This window comes from Biomphalaria glabrata, chromosome 11 (assembly GCF_947242115.1).
Source record: "Biomphalaria glabrata chromosome 11, xgBioGlab47.1, whole genome shotgun sequence".
NCBI lineage: Eukaryota > Metazoa > Mollusca > Gastropoda > Planorbidae > Biomphalaria > Biomphalaria glabrata.
Genome location: NC_074721.1, coordinates 16,753,639 through 16,770,245, shown reverse-complemented (window position 1 = coordinate 16,770,245; position 16,607 = coordinate 16,753,639). Strand labels below are relative to the sequence as shown.

The window sequence follows — 16,607 nt, the reverse complement described above, 5'->3', positions numbered from 1 at the left end:
GGTGTCTATGGCGCAGTATTCCTCCTTGTAAAAAAACAAACAAACAAACTGCTAGTGAAATGAAGTTAGATTAAGAATGGTTGACACTGGCCTACACATTAAGTGTTTGAGACATTCGACGCACAATTAACGCAGTTACATTTGTAATGGGCTTAATAGTTGTAAAATTAATTAGCTGTAAAATCATACTTGTGTTCAGTAGGATATTTTGTATGGGGCTTGTTTTATTTCCACACAAGACGACCTCTGAACATTTGTACAAAGGGAGAAATAGAACCTTATGGCGTATTCTTATTCAAATAAACATTTTGAGTCGATCTTGTTGTTGACTTTACTAATCGATATGAAAAGATTAGTTTTCATTATCGCTATTTTAAACACTGCTAATAAATTCATTTTGTTTTGCTCAATATTCTAATATGAATTTATAAGTACAAATCGATTGTATGGCTCGTGCCACATTCTGAGAAACGCTGTCATTAAATTTCATGATCCAAAGATTTATAAAAACAAACTTTTCTTTTTACATCCTTATTTCTGCATGGATTCCAGTCATTGTAGCAGCATTATCATCATATCCACGTGCCCGTCATATCAAAAAGTCAAGTCTATCCTATTTTCTTTTACAAAGCTTATATCAACTTACTCTGTCTGTCCGGTCAAAAGTTTTTTTTTTCTCCCAGTTCCCATTCTCATATCAAGTTGAAACTTTGCACAATTATTCATTGTAGCTGACAGGACATGAGTCAATAAAAAAAAATAATCAATTATTTAATTAATTATTTAATTAATTATATTGTTTGATATCTAAATGAAGGGAATAAATGCTGCTTAATGAAAGATGTGGATGAATCCCTTTATTACATTTGGACACTTTTTTTGGCTCTCACTTCCCATTCTCGGATCAACTTGAAATTTTGCATAATTATTCATAGTCGATGACAATACATGCATTAATAAAAAAAATTTAACCAATTAGTTAATCAATTGATTATAATTAATCCATTTTGTGTTATATAGCAGAAAAGGAGATAAACCCTTCCATTTTCAGATAAATGGCACTAATTGGCGGTACTTTCCATTGAATAAGCTTTGTTTTTTTTTAAATATTTTTTTTCCTCTTTCTCTTGCTTGCTTTACTGATCTCACCAGCCTGTTTGTCAGGTCTTCAGATTTAATTTACTAAATTATTAAAATAAATAACAACCTGGCGCAAAAAAAAAAGGTCTGGTGTGATTTGAATACTTTAATATACTTTAATAGTTTGTCCCTTAAAAATTGTAAGCTACACTGTCGTGCCTTCAGTAACACATTTTATCTTACATCTGCCTCGGGGGGGGGGGAGTGGTTCGCATACAACTTTTTACGTCACCAAAGTTGTTACTGACAGTTTGTTCAACTAATAGTTAAAGAAGAGAAATAGTGAGCTTAGAAATGCACCTGGCAAAAGTAATGAAGGCAATGAAACTAGTTGTGAGATTCAGAACACAATCACAAACACTCAGCAGCAGAAGCGTAGTGGGGGATTCAAAATGTTTTTAAACACTGATTTATTTTCACTTGAAATGTGTATTGACACCTGGAACTTTATTCTTCATAGTGTCTCCTTCTCCCCGTCTATTTCAGATATGGCACAAGTTGTGTTTCAAATGCGAAGTCTGTGGTATGACATTAAATATGAAAAATTACAAAGGTTTCGAAAAATTACCGTACTGCAGTGCGTAAGTAAATCTTTTGACTTCATACATTTTTTGTATTACCTTGTTGCACGCTTCCAGCAGGTTTATTTAATAAGACTTTCTCTCGTTTTATATATCTACATTTACTGCACGCACACACATGACGTAGACATTTATTTGTGTCAAGAATGATTTCGAGCCCACGTGTCTACACTGTAGCAATCTTCTGATACAACTGCACACTCAGAGACTGCATCTGTCTCCAAAAAGAACATAAAAAAAAAAAAAACCAACAAAAACAATTACACATCTACAGTAGACACCTACTACACAGTCACGAGGCTTAAAGATACCAACTATTAAATTGGATGCTGAAAATGATGTTTCATGACAACCCCAAGTGTCAAAGTGTAGGTTTAAACTTATATTTCTTCTTTCCCATTCAGATACTTTTACCTGTGTTCCAAGCATTTTTTTTTTTTTTACAAAGCTTATATCAACTGAGTCTGTCTGTCTGGCCAAAAGTTTGTACACGCTATCTCTCCGACACCCAATCTCGGATCAAGCTGAAATTTGCACAATTATTTCTTTTACCTGACAACACAAGAATCAATTAAAAAAAAAACTAACCAATTAGTTAACCAATTAGTTAATTAGCTATCGGTAATTAAGTACTTTGTTTAGTATCTCAAACAAGGGAAAGAAATTGTACATGACTGAAGTGGTGGTATATGCTGAATTAGTCCATTTCCAACGGGAAGATTTAGTACTTGACTAAAGTGGTGGTATAAGCTGAATTAGTCCCCTTTATAGATTGTCGTCCGCGACTTATTGCAAACCTACTAAAATGACTGATCCAAACTAATTGGTACACTTCGTATAAGCTTTGTTATTTTTTTTTAAAAGTATTTTTGTATATTTTGGTTGTTTAATTCATAGACTATATATATAGTCTATGGTATAATTAGTGTCCTTATTGATTCAAGGAGACAAATTATAAGCTGCAGTGTCCACTTTAAGCAATTGCAGTATTATTAGAAAAGTGTAAATAAGATCTCATTAGAGATAATAAGTTAATAAGAGTTAATAAGATAATCTTTAGTGGAATAATTGTGGACACAACTTAAAAACAAATGCTGTCTTAAGGCCAGTATAAGAAATTGATTATCTGACTGATATATATATATATATATATATATATATATATATATATATATATATATATATATATATATATATATATATATATATATATATATATATATATATATATATATATATATATATATATATATTTAGATAGCCTTTGTTTGAAATTGTTAATAGTCTTTATATGAAAATTATAATCTATTGACTGTTTGAAGCACATTTATTCATTTTGCTTCTAAGTTGACAATAATTTGTTGGACATTTGTTCTGTTTCAGTCACTACCCCACGACAAAACCTACAGCGGTGGCGGACACACCGGAGGCAAGGAGGATAGCAGAGAACACCAAAATACAGAGCAATGTAAGTGATGCTAAGTTCTTGGAGAGAGAGAGAGAGAGACAGAGAGAGGGACATAGAGATCTTTTACATCTACATCACTCATAATACACTCACACCTTGTACACCAATCACACCAAGGGCCCAGATAATTAAGGTGGAATATAAAATCCCTAATTCCCTGCTAGGAAGACGCGGTGGCTGAGTGCTTGGCTTCTGAACCGGGGGTCCTTGGTTCGAATCCTGCTGAAGACTGGAATTTTTAATTTCGGGATTTCTAGGGCGCCTCTAACTCCACCCAGCTCTAATGGGTACCTGACATCAGTTAGGGAAAAGTCAAGGCAGTAGGTCGTGGGGCTGGCTACACCACGCCTTCATGGACCGCAGAAACAGATGACCTTTAAATCAACAGTCCTATAATAGATGCAAGGTCTGAAAGGGGAACTTTAAATCCCTGTCATGTAAAACCTTTTTTTTTTGTTGTGTTGAAATATTACGACATGTTTGTAGGCTACTCACTACCCGCCTCTCATTTTATCTCTGAAACATTGCACACTCTAAGGTTATGAGCTCCAAACTCCAAGGCACTTCAACTTGAAGCTTCTATATGTAATATATTTTTGTTGTCCACTTGTTATACTGAGAGATACTCAAAAATTAATAGAGCCATTGTTTGTCTAATATATGACTAACGGCTGTTTGAATAGGCTTTTAAAAATTGTTGCTGAAGTCGGATGTGATGAAATGGTGTCGGAGCCAGGGGGAACCTATGACCTTTGACTACTGGGCTGGTGATAGCATGCATGCGAGATGCCTTGGATCAGAAAGATGTATCTCTGGGGTATCTCTAAGGTGTAGAGTCTGGAGGCTAGCTCCCTTAGTACTTCGTTAGTTCTAGGCGAAGTTGCCTAGTGGGGGTCACTGGTTCGTGCCCTGGTCGATGCAGTCCCTTATCGCCCTAAGAGTTTCAGCTAGTTTTACTGGATTCCACTCAAAGTGACGAATAGGTTTACCTTTCAAAATCGGGAGACCGCAACTGACAAGCTTGAGATGATTCCATGGCCGTTTCTTTGAATGTGCACGCAACAACGTGTTGTCCTTGTTTTAAGACAGAAAATATTGTCCAGAAAATATTCCTCAATTTTGGTGTTACCAAGTCACTGTGACATGATAATTATGTTACTTGCATTTGAAATTTGAGGTCATTCCTCGTGCTAGGCCAGTAGTAATGCACATAGTCAGTTTGTGTGTTTTGCGTGTGTATGTGTGTGTGTGTGTGTAAGGAAAACAAGTACAGTCGGTTGATGAAACCCTCATTGTACCGTTTGGTCAGTGAAACTGAAAAAATTTCACATCTACAACTCGAATAGTGCACTAAATCTCTTGGAGAACTTTTGAAAACAATAACAGTATGTAATGACGTGACGTCTTTTGAAAACGAACTAAACGCTACACTTGAAGTCTACCCATTCACTATTGAAACTTTACAAACGTCAAGGAACTTTAATTAAATAATTCTGCCATCAACAGAGCACAGTAACATTGTAATAGTGATTTTTTTCTCTGGGTAGTTAATTAGTTATGACACTGAATGTCATCAGTTGTCACTCAGCGTACGACCGAGTGACTCATTGTCTCATCGCGAGACATTCCTGCGTGTTACTTTTGCACAAACACATATACCCTACGGAGATACACTCACTGACACGTGATATATACATTGATGATTATTATCTAAATGTCTAAGCAACTGTCACTGACATATAAATATTAAAAAAATAAAAACAAAGAGACGGAATCTTTTTTTGAGGGGGGGGGGGATTGATACTTGGCATTGAAAAAGTGAGAGAGACACTATGATAGGGTGATAAAGAAGAACAAAAAAAAATGTAATTGGATTATCCCGAGACACTAGGAGATAATGGCACCTACACGTACCGCAGTATCTATTTTCTTCCTAATGTATCGTGTTTCTATTGAATTTAAATGGACGAGTTAAAAGAAGACATATAGAAGGTCATCTTTTGGAAGCCGGTTGCAAGGTCCTCCAAGACAACCAAGCAAAGCTTAAAAAACAACAACAAAAAAAAACTAATTGATTTTGGAGTGTCAATATATTTGTGGGGGAGTTAACTCGACGCATTCTGGTAAAAAAAAACAACTTATATCTGTGCTTAAGTGTTGCTTAGTCAGCAGGTTAAGTGATTGAAGCATTAGGTATTTGTGTTCTTGTTAATGACTTGAACAGTATACATTTCAAGAAAACTTATCCTCAAGTTTTCCTACTTTCGATACACTTATATCATTAAATTATCTTAAGTCCTGGCGTGCAAATCTAGTTTCCCTCTGACCTTCCACCACAACTATCTACCAACAGTTTTACCACCAAGGTCAAACCATGTCAGTTTAATACTTAGACTACACTTGGTGCGTCAGAAATAAGTCACGCCCCCCTAATTTTATTTTAGGATGGAGTTATTTCCCAGCACAGCGGTGTCGTGGCCTCATTTTTTTTTAACGTAGCGTAGTAAAGAATGGGTGTGTGTGTGTGTCTATCACACTTGCTATTTAATCTGATTCATTGCACCTCAAAGTGGCAACAGCTCTATACAACTATAAGCCTTTTGGTCTTATAATAGTTTCAATGACATTGTTATAATTTTAGATTCGTTCTTTTAATTAAATTGTTTTTATTTGTTTCTCGCAAGAGGTGAAAGGTTTGGAGCTGGCCGCTCACTTTCATTATTGAATGTAAGACTCCAATTCCTACATGTAGGCTATGTCAAAAGCTCATGTTATGGTTTCAACATTAACTCTTTCTCTCCGTAATTATTTACCATATTCTGGTGGAATCAACGTTGTTATCGTCAGTTAGGAGAGACCCGGATCTATTCAGTATTTCCCACAAATCCCGCCAGTTCCAGCCAATTAAAAAAATACTTTTTCCTCGCTTCTAATTAATAGTACTTGATCGTAAATCTGATACCACTTTTTTTTTAAAAAATAAAGCTTATAGCAACTCACTCTGTCTGGTAAAAAACTGTACACGTTATTTCTCCCACACCCAATCTTAAATCAAGCTGAAATTTGCAGTTATTTCTTTTACCTTCCAACACAAGAATCAATTTAAAAAATAATCAATTAGTTAATTAACGTTTGGTAATTAATTAATTTGTTTGATATTTCGAACAAGGGAAAGAAATTGTACTTGACTGAATTAGTCCCCTTTATACGTCGCCACTCTAAATGGAAACAAACAATGTATAACAGTTATACTATAACTATACAATCTTGTCTAGTCATAAGTACCTCACTAGCAAGGTGCTCAGCACTTCTGCCCAAGGAGGCGTAAGCCACGAGTTCAGTTTTTATAAATGCTTTTAAAAACCAATTACGGTAAAATTCACTTAGATATCCAGAAAACTAAAGATATAAATTAGCTATATACGGAAGGAACTCCGTCATAGGACGGTCCCAAGTCCGGTTGAGAAAGAATTGAGGGTTGGGCGTAGGCTAGCTACCCTACCTTGTAGAAAAACCACTAGCTACAGAAACGAACTTATTGGATGGGCAAAACGTGGGGACAGTTGGAGAAACTCGCCCAGAACCGAGATGCCTGGAGGACGCTGTTTGGTGGCCCATGCCCCAGAAGGGACCACAGGCAGAGATGAGATGTAAGGATTACAATTGTGTACACAATTATTATTAGTCAACACTCCTCTTTTTATCCTAGAAATGTGTACTCAACATACTCAGACTTGAACACATCACTAGTGACGTGTAGGTTGTGTTGTGTTACAAGAGATGTGTCCCAGAGATAACCATAGGTTAGCTGTTTACATATTTACATGCGCGCCAGGAAGTGAAATTATACTGTTTAATGATAAACAGTTTCATGAACAAATTATGTACGTTATCTCCCCTTAATAAATACATAAAATGCTTATGTTACAAAACTTCGCCACGATGTAACAAAACTTCGCCACGGTGTTACAAAACTTCGCCACGGAATCTAAACACTTGAAATGTACGCCCCACATTTTCTGGTAGCTGTTTCGTGTTTTTCTCAAACGTTGTAAGCTGTCTTGAATATATGTGACGTCATCGTTGTGGCTGGGTGGGAAAACAACAACAACGTCTGGCTGGGGTCTCTAGTTCCATTCACCACTCGAGCGTCTCAATGCTGTACGGAAACATTTCTCTAGATACATCCTCCACCCGCTGGTCCACAAAAGAGAGTAGACCAAAGCACTCCGAGAATACTATAAGCATGAAAGTTGGGCTGTAGCCTACAAAAGCAGTCGAATTGCATGCGTGTGTGCGATTAGTTTATTTGGCTCACGTATTTGGTGGGAAGTCTAATATATATTGAAATCTAAGACACTGCACAATGTTTGTTGGCTCTCTGTATTGCATTGCTATGTCTATTGTTAGTACTTCTAGTCAGTATCTTTTTTTGTTGTAGTATTCAATAGTTATTTTTTTTATTTGAGTGTTCTAGGTATATTAATTTTTAGTTGTCCGAGTTTGTTTTTTTCGCCATCTTTTTGTTTTTAATTGTTGTACTCGTATGCTATGAATTATAGTAATACTAGCCGGATATGACCCGTGGCCTGCGGGCCTTAGTTTGGGTATAACTAATGTACTGGATTAAATTTAGGTCTATGTCAAGCATGGACAATGTTCCCTTCACATTTTTAAAAATAAATTTTGCACGAAAATAAAAGTAGGTTATGAAAATGGATTTACGTAATCATCTGACACATTCATTTCAAGTATAAAAGTACTGTGAAAACGGGTTTACCCGATTCGTTAAGAAGAATTCCGTTCTTTAATAGATACAATTATGTATTTTTGGTCTATTTTTAGGGCCCTCCGGTTGTTTGTAGGAACATTAAACATACTCTACGGTCTTTACCATGATCTAAGGAACAATTATGCCAAGTTTTATCAAGATTGGTCAAATAGTTTTGATTTTTATTCGGGACATACATACATGTGCCATTCAAGAAATAGTGGATTGAAAAAATAATCGGGAAAAAGAAGACTGCAAACTTGTAAATATTTACTTGTTGGAATGTAGGTCTAATTCAGGAGGGGGGGGATGCGAAGGATTTGAGTTTGCCATTGTAACAAGCAACTAATATTTTGATTGAATATTCACAATAAAACTTGTTTGTAATATTTTTACAATATCTTTATTCAAGTCACTCCTTCATGGAACCTGGAAACCAGTTGGGTGGGCGGACAGCTGATCTCAAAAACAGCTTTAACGATTTTCCTAGAAAGTTAACAGTTGATGTCTATCGCTGGGAAAAGAATTACCAGCTCGTTGGCCACATGGGGAAAACTCTAGTTTGACCGCTACAATTTTTCAAAGTAAAAAATAAATAAATGTAAATTTGGCTGGAGACTAAATCTAGGTCTAGAGCCAACATGGTGTAGTCAGCCGTATTACCGTAATTATACCATAACTGAGTAAATTTAAATTTGCTTCAATTTAATGAAGTAAGTGTAATAAAGATTATCTAGATATCCATATAATGAAAATACCAATAAAAAATTGCAACACTTAACAAACATTTAGAAGCTTTCCTCAGCTCTCAACACACACACACACATTTATTTGTTGACCATTTGTACACGAGAGTGAGTGTTTGTGTGAGTGTGTATGTTTCGTTGGGTAATGCCCAAGATAGTGTGGCTATAGTCTGTGTCAACATCCTCTTTGTGGCTCAGATATTCTCAATCCTTTTTTCTTCTAAGTACCCATCAGGTAGATTTAAAAAAAAAAAATCCTCTCTTTCCATCCAACACAAATCAAATTTCTTTCTTCTCAAGAAGTACACTTAACCGTTAGTCACATTTCTAAATGGTTCGTTGTTCAGATTGAGAAGTTTAATAAAAGAACTCAAGTCGAATTACCAAGTACTTGGCTTTAATCAACAAGATCACAGTAAACACAATCACATCACACATGACTGGCTGATCGTACTAACGACACACAACGGATACAACCTTTTGACACGCTGGGCACACGCATAAAATAAATAACTCAGTTACACTACAAGAAGCACTGGTGTAGATGATAACTTGGGCAGTAAAATACTTAATAAAGACTTTTCGTGACCACATAGGCCATATGGTGTGCTCAGCCACTTCCTGTCAGTGTTGGATGATTAGCTATGTATATGTCCTCAACTATGGCGAGTAATTGTTTAGGTCTATGGTTACACATAAAAGAATGCATTTACTTTTAGCAGTATTTATTCCAAGCCATTTTTAATCCTAGGCTTATATTCAAAAAGATCTTTAATTCGAGTCATCGGAAGACCCAATAACTATTTTTAGATTCTTCAGTTACGCTCTTGGAACTTGTATATATATATTTATTATAAAGTTGTCTGTTGGCCCGTGATCTAGGAGACTGGTCAAATGCTAGTATCATGTGATCTAGGAGACTGGTCAAATGCTAGTATCGTGTGATCTAGGAGACTGGTAGACTGGTCAAATGCTAGCATCATCTGACCTAGGAGACTGGTCAAATGCTAGTATCGTGTGATCTAGGAGACTGGTCAAATGCTTGTATCATGTGATTTAGGAGACTGGTCGAATGCTAGTATCGTGTGATCTAGGAGACTGGTCAAATGCTTGTATCATGTGATTTAGGAGACTGGTCGAATGCTAGTATCGTGTGATCTAGGAGACTGGTCAAATGCTAGTATCATGTCATCTAGGAGACTGCTCAGATGCTAGTATCATGTGATCTAGGAGACTGCTCAAATGCTAGTATCATGTCATCTAGGAGACTGGTCAAATGCTGGTATCATGTGATCTAGGAGACTGGTCAAATGCTAGTATCATGTGATCTAGGAGACTGCTCAATGCTAGTATCATGTGATCTAGGAGACTGCTCAAATGTTAGTATCATGTGATCTAGGAGACTGGTCAATGCTAGTATCATGTGATCTAGGAGACTGGTCAAATGCTGGTATCATGTGATCTAGGAGACTGGTCAAATGCTAGTATCATGTGATCTAGGAGACTGTTCAATGCTAGTATCATGTGATCTAGGAGACTGCTCAAATGCTAGTATCATGTGATCTAGGAGACTGGTCAATGCTAGTATCACGTGATGATCTTTGAGACTGCTCAAATGCTAGTATCATGTGATCTAGGAGACTGCTCCAATGCTAGTATCATGTAATCTAGGAGACTGGTCAATGCTAGTATCACGTGATGATCTTTGAGACTGCTCAAATGCTAGTATCATGTGATCTAGGAGACTGCTCAAATACTTTTCATTGCTAGTATCATATTGTTTCAGTTTCGCTTTGTTCTTTGCTTATGTGCTTTAATATAGATTTACATTTGCTGGTTAATTTCTCCTTTTTGATTCGCGCTTTTGTTTTTTGGTGCAAAATTAAAGTGCCTTTATAAAGCGAGGCCAAGCCACGTAACACATTGGGATCACTTGAAAGGCTCAAAACGGATGTTGCATTTGTCTTTAGTGTTCCAATCAAGTGGAAGATCGCGAACAGCACTGCTGAACCCACTCCACGCGCGTTTCTCTCGAGTGAGGCCGGATATGGACTTCTCTTTCATTCTTTCCAAAAGTTTGTTCACGATACTGTTGTAGTTAAAAAAAATGTTTCTTTCTTAAAATATTTATCTGTACAAAATAAGAGTTGACTTAAAAAAAGTAGTAAAGTTAGTTCCCCTTTCCCTGTCATTTGGCCAGCACAACCGCCTTTATTTGTCCCCAACTTATGTCAGGTACCCATTAGAGTTTTGTCGGACTCGGAGGCACCCAAAATCCCGAAATTATAAATCCAAGTCTTCACCAGGATTCGAACCCGGGACCCTCAGTTCAGAAGCCAAGCGCTATACCGCTCAGCCACCGCGCCTCCTATCTTAAAGATTAGCAATAACATTCTTTGCAAGACTAGCAATTAGATCTAGTTTGAACTTTGATTTCTGACACCATAATTAGTAAGATGTTTTCTTTTTCTCGATACGTTCGTCACTTGTGTGACTAGCAAATGTGGGTGATTAAATCCATCACATTGACACCTCTACCAATCAAACCATACATTAGTCTTCGTACACACGAACAGTTCACAAAATTCCTGAATCCAGGTCTACGGAAGACCCAATAACTAATTGATTTTTTACTTCTCAAGTTACGCTCTTGTAGTCCAACTGAGGTGCTTGCTCTTTCTAGATCCTGTGTCTAGCAGTTGATATAGTCTATTATCTCAGTAGGTACCACGAAGTCACTTCTAATTGACTCTAGGTATTTTGTCGCCTTTGTCCTGATACTGTGTAGTGAATAAATTATAGGTCAAGGTCTTTTAACTACACAATTGTTTTAATAAAAAGTAGGCCGAACTAGAATGGGTTTTTTTTAGCGGCCCTCCAAAGGGGAAAAGACGCTATTAGCTTGTGTGGAATGTCTGTCCCTTTTAGATCTCGTAAACTAGAAAAGATAGTGAAAATCTGACACCATAATATTTTAGATCATTCAAAGTTCTGATGCAACTGATTTTTTTCTTTTCTGAAAGCGAAAAATTTAATTTTTAAAATCACTTTTGCAAGCAGTTTTTTCATAAAAATACACCACATTTACAACTATTCACTATTAATAGTAACAAATACGGGAGGCTCATTAGAAGGGGAGACATCCATTAAATATATTTTGAAGATATTTATGAAAATGGTTTTAGATTTTTTGTAAAAAAATTTTTTTTTGTTACATTTCTATTGCTAAGTTCTGTAAGTTCTGTTATACTAACAACTACATTTACACAAAAAAAGTTTTCTTTTATTTAAAGAGAAAAAATCTATTTAGTTTGCATATAAGTTGGACATAATTTAAAACAACCATTAATAAGTAGTCTTTCATATTATCGCGTGAACAGCACATCGCTCTAGAACATTTAAAACTATTTTTTTTTTATTTTACGGAAATGTTTTTTTTTTCTTGAAGATTGACTGACCCTTTACAAAACAATTAGATCAATTAGATATTCATTATAAGACATCAGTTAGGCCAGGTTCATATCTAACTTCACATTCACTTTCACCTATCTTTTGGTCTGCTGGACCGCTGGGGCACCACACAAGATCTGTCAACCTTCTTTCTCCATTCTTCTCTGTCATTTGTCTTTGATAGAATTTCATTCTGATGTTCTTTCTGAAAATATTGAAACCCGCCTTTTTACCTTCGTGGGTGGACGACTTCGGGGGCCGATTTTGAGTTTGTGTTTTTACACAAACCGTGTTTGTAACCTTGTTGTTATAAATAAAGATATAACTTTAAAAACAAAACTGGTCAGCTTTTTTTTTATAGCAGTGTCTTGATTTTTTTTGCATATGTATAAATGTATTTCGATCTAGTTAAAATGCTTTTCAGTTACTCAACAAATAAGTTTGGTCTACATTCTTGTCTCAAACTTATTTCATAAACTATTTTAGAGAGAGAGCCTCCCCCCCTAGAGGCTTTCAGACCCTGAAATGACAGGCCACTAGGCGCCTCCTCTGAGAAGGTCTAGGACACTGAAGACCAGTCTGTAGTATTTACTCTCACGGTCAAATTGAATGTGTGTGTAAGGACTGATGATGTGTTTGGAAGTGTTGTCTCTACGCGCGTGAGTGACCGTCTTGTGTGAGTTTAACTGCAAGTATTAGTTGTCTTAAACCTTCGGATGTTTGGAGAAGGAAACATTGGTTTGAAACTCGCGTGGGTGTGTTTATGTTGGAGTTTTTGGTGTGGTCACTAGGGCACCGCCGCTCTATGGCAGAGTAATTGTGTGCTAAAACTAAAACATGTGTTCATGTGTCATGAACTCCAGTTTGATGCGAACTTTTTAGGATTGAGAGTAAACAAAAAAGTGAAACAAATATGTGTCCACTGGATTCAGGTATAGATATTGACTTGCGCCCCCCCCCCCCCGTCATCGCCGAGTAGAAGCGATGGGAGTATGCTATTTTAATCCAAAGAGGGCAAAAGGGGGGGGGGGTGTGGATTCAAACATTTTAGGGACCATTATAGATATAGATTTAGAGAAGTATTGATAACAACAAACTTAAACATTAGATAGGATTAGATCTCCTCTCCATGATGCTAGTGACAGTATTGATGATTACACTGTCCCACTCATGATCTGTTGGACTAAGCTCTCTTAACGACCTGTGCTACTCGTCTCTAAACGCTGTTTCGAACGACACCCCTAAATGTAAATGGCAGTGTTGGCCCGTTATGTAGCGTAAATGGCAGTGTTGGCCCATCATCTTGTTTTCTCTATTTGTTTGTTCTGGTGACATTCCATTGTTCATTTAGACAGCCTTTGTCTTAGGGGGTTTCTCTTGTTGTAGTCAGTGTGTCTCACGCTTACTCGCTGTTAATAGCACAACATGGACTTAATTAGCTTTTGAGTTCATTGTACTAGTACACGTGTGCTCATGTGGATGAATGTATGCGAGTGTGTGGACACGCGAAACAGGTTACAACATGTGCAGCACCTGTCACAATGTTGCCAGATGGTTCCATCGACAACAGAAGTAACACTACAGAAGTTTGTGGCTTATAAACAGACAACTCCTGCTCAAGGACTTCAATGATTCATTCTAGGTAGTACGAGAGGCTGTCCAATGGACAATATAAATACATGATTATTATTTTGTTTTTACTACAACGACAGAGTGAGTAGGAATTTTATGAAGTATTTGACAGCGCCACTCGTCTATAAGGGAAATTACTCATTGGTGTCACTTTCATGTCATTAGTCGTTTGAAGTAGGGCTTAGGGCTAGGCCTATGGGTTATTACGGTTGAATTTGAGTAGCTGAAATATTTTTGGTGACCATATCTTGATGACTAGATTGACCTAGGAACACACGTAGGACATAATCATCTTTTTTGAAGCAACGAAGAATGAGACCATTTGCAATGCACCGCTTTCTTTAGATTCAATACCACTACGAGTATGAAGCCAGACAAAATCAATGCAGTGTCGGACAGGCCAGAGATAGTTTGGTATCTCTTGTGGTGGCGTGTGGACCACTGTTTACATTGATCCTACCCTTTATTTTGATACTTTCTCTAGTTCTATTTCCAATGTGTACTCTCAATTTCAGTGACATCTAGATTGAGATCTGTAAAATATTCATCATAACAGTCTTGTGTGTCGACATTCGTCCTTTATAGTTTCCTCTATTAGTCAAGTATGAATGGCAGAGTAAATAGATAGGAATGATCTTTTTAAAAAGAAAAAGGATCTACGATACATGCTGATAGTCAGTAGAGTGTATATATGCTCAAACATCTGCACAGTAGAGTGTATATATAATCAAACATCTGCACAGTAGAGTGTATATATAATCAAACATCTGCACAGTAGAGTGTATACTTAAAATAAACATTATATACAAATTTGTGAACCTTTAAAACCTTAAATCATTATACAATTTTATTATTACAAGTTACAGTGTCCCTGATTCTCTATAATCAAATATTATTTTGCCTCGTCCCATATGCTAGGACAAATTTGTACAAATACTCCTTCTTCCCTAGTGCTATTAGAGCATGGAATGGGTTGCCTGAGCTAGCCAGGAAAACCAGTGACTTGGCAGAATTTAAGTCATTGGTTAATATGCATGACTAAATGCATGACGCGTAGGACATAATCATCTTCTTTTTTGAAGTAACGTCTGTATTATATAAGATAAGATAAGATATTATTTAGTTTCAACATTTATAAAAGAAAAATTGATTTGGCAGTATTAAGTGTCAATTCATGTTAAAGACAAGAAAATTTAAGCCATCTTTTTTTTTATATTTTGAATGGATATAACTTAATTGACTTAATTAACAAAAGTAAAATCTTTAATGATTGTTTCTGCACTGTTTTTTTGCTTCAGCTACATAAAATTTTTAAGATAAGATTTACTCTGCATGATAATTATGTATAGCACAATAAGTACATGTGACATTACTTTTACAAGCTATAATTTGGTTGAAATATTGTTTTAAACCTTTAATTTTTTGTTTTGTTTGGCTGAGTTACTGATGACCAATACATTTGAGAAAATAGGCCTACTTAAAAAAAGTAACCTTTTAAACACACATATAACTTAACAAAATTAAATTACATTTAAAACTTAGCATAAATTCTTTTTTTTTTTTTTTTTTTTTTTTTTTTACTATTCTATACTTTTGCATGCCTGGACATTTTTTACAAATTCTCTTCACATTATTTGTGTGTTTCTGTTGACTTCAAATAGGTTCAATATCATGCAGACTTTGAGAAACAGAAAGGATTTAAAACCTCGGTTGCCGATGATCCTGAGACATCAAGGATTAAACAAAACACCCAGATCCAGTCTAATGTCAACTACTGGGGCCTGAAGGAACAACGAGAACAGATGGAAGGCAGGAGACCCCAGGAAGCCCTGGACGATGGTAAGACACTCAATGTTAGCAGGGCTTAAATGTTTCTTTGTCGTGAGCAAAAGAGAGATTGGTCATTTATTATTTTTGAGCAAATGTTTCAGGCAGTAGTCAGAAAAAAGAAACTTATTCCTATTACAAGAGTTAGACTGAAGAATACCTCTCTCCACTTAGTCTTATTCAAATGATTCTATACAGACTGTAAAGATTCCCTTCCATGCATGATGACAATGTCCACTGAAGCATGACCAGCTAGCTTGTAGTCTACATCTGCTATCAGATAACATTTAGGCACCACTTCTGCGTCACAAGCTTACTAGCTTTTTTTTCTTTAGCATCAGAGCTAGGTTACTTGGTACAGATATTAATGTACTCAGAGCTAGGCTACTTGATTCAAGCATAAATGTGCTCGGAGCTGAGGTACTCAATTCAAGCATTAATGTGCTCAAAGCTTAGATAAGTGATACAAGCATTAATGTGCTGAAAGCTAGGGTACTTAAAGCTTTAATTTTCTCTTAGCTATATTGATTTGCTCAAAGCTGGGGTACTAAAGCTTTAATATGCTCATTTCACCATTCAGTTCATAAGAAACATGAAAGAAAGAAAAAAAAAAGTTGTCACCTTGACACTTTTCTAGTTTTTATGTTAATTCATTAAGAAATATCCTTAGGATTTATTATATTACATTATTATATTTCCATATTGTTACTTATATGTCATTGATCCATTAATATCCAAACAACTGAATGTATTAAGACAAATAGGATTTTACTTTTATCTTAACTTTTTAATTTTATTGTTCACATTTTCTTTTTTGTTTAATAAAAAACTTAAAAAAAAAAAAAAAAAAAAAGAACATGAGCAATGTGTTTTCTCTCCAAAGTAATACATTTAGCCAAATGTTACTAAAAACAACAACTTCCACTTATCAGAGAATTAGACCAAACCAAAGAACTAGCGATAAGTTTAACATGTAGTCTATTTGTTGCAAA

The 16,607-nt window shown here is 35.9% G+C and overlaps 1 protein-coding gene across 4 annotated transcripts in view; it reads left to right on the top strand.

The window, feature by feature from the left end:
* LOC106051834 (LIM and SH3 domain protein F42H10.3-like) overlaps positions 1-16,607 on the top strand; it is a 46,454-nt gene that overhangs the window by 20,464 nt on the left and 9,383 nt on the right. For all 4 annotated transcript variants that reach the window (XM_056003728.1, XM_013207043.2, XM_013207040.2 and 1 more), the window contains exons 2-4: positions 1,627-1,721; positions 3,105-3,189; positions 15,450-15,627. In XM_056003728.1, the coding sequence (XP_055859703.1) occupies positions 1,627-1,721; positions 3,105-3,189; positions 15,450-15,627 (358 nt within the window). The remainder of the gene's footprint in view (positions 1-1,626; positions 1,722-3,104; positions 3,190-15,449; positions 15,628-16,607) is intronic.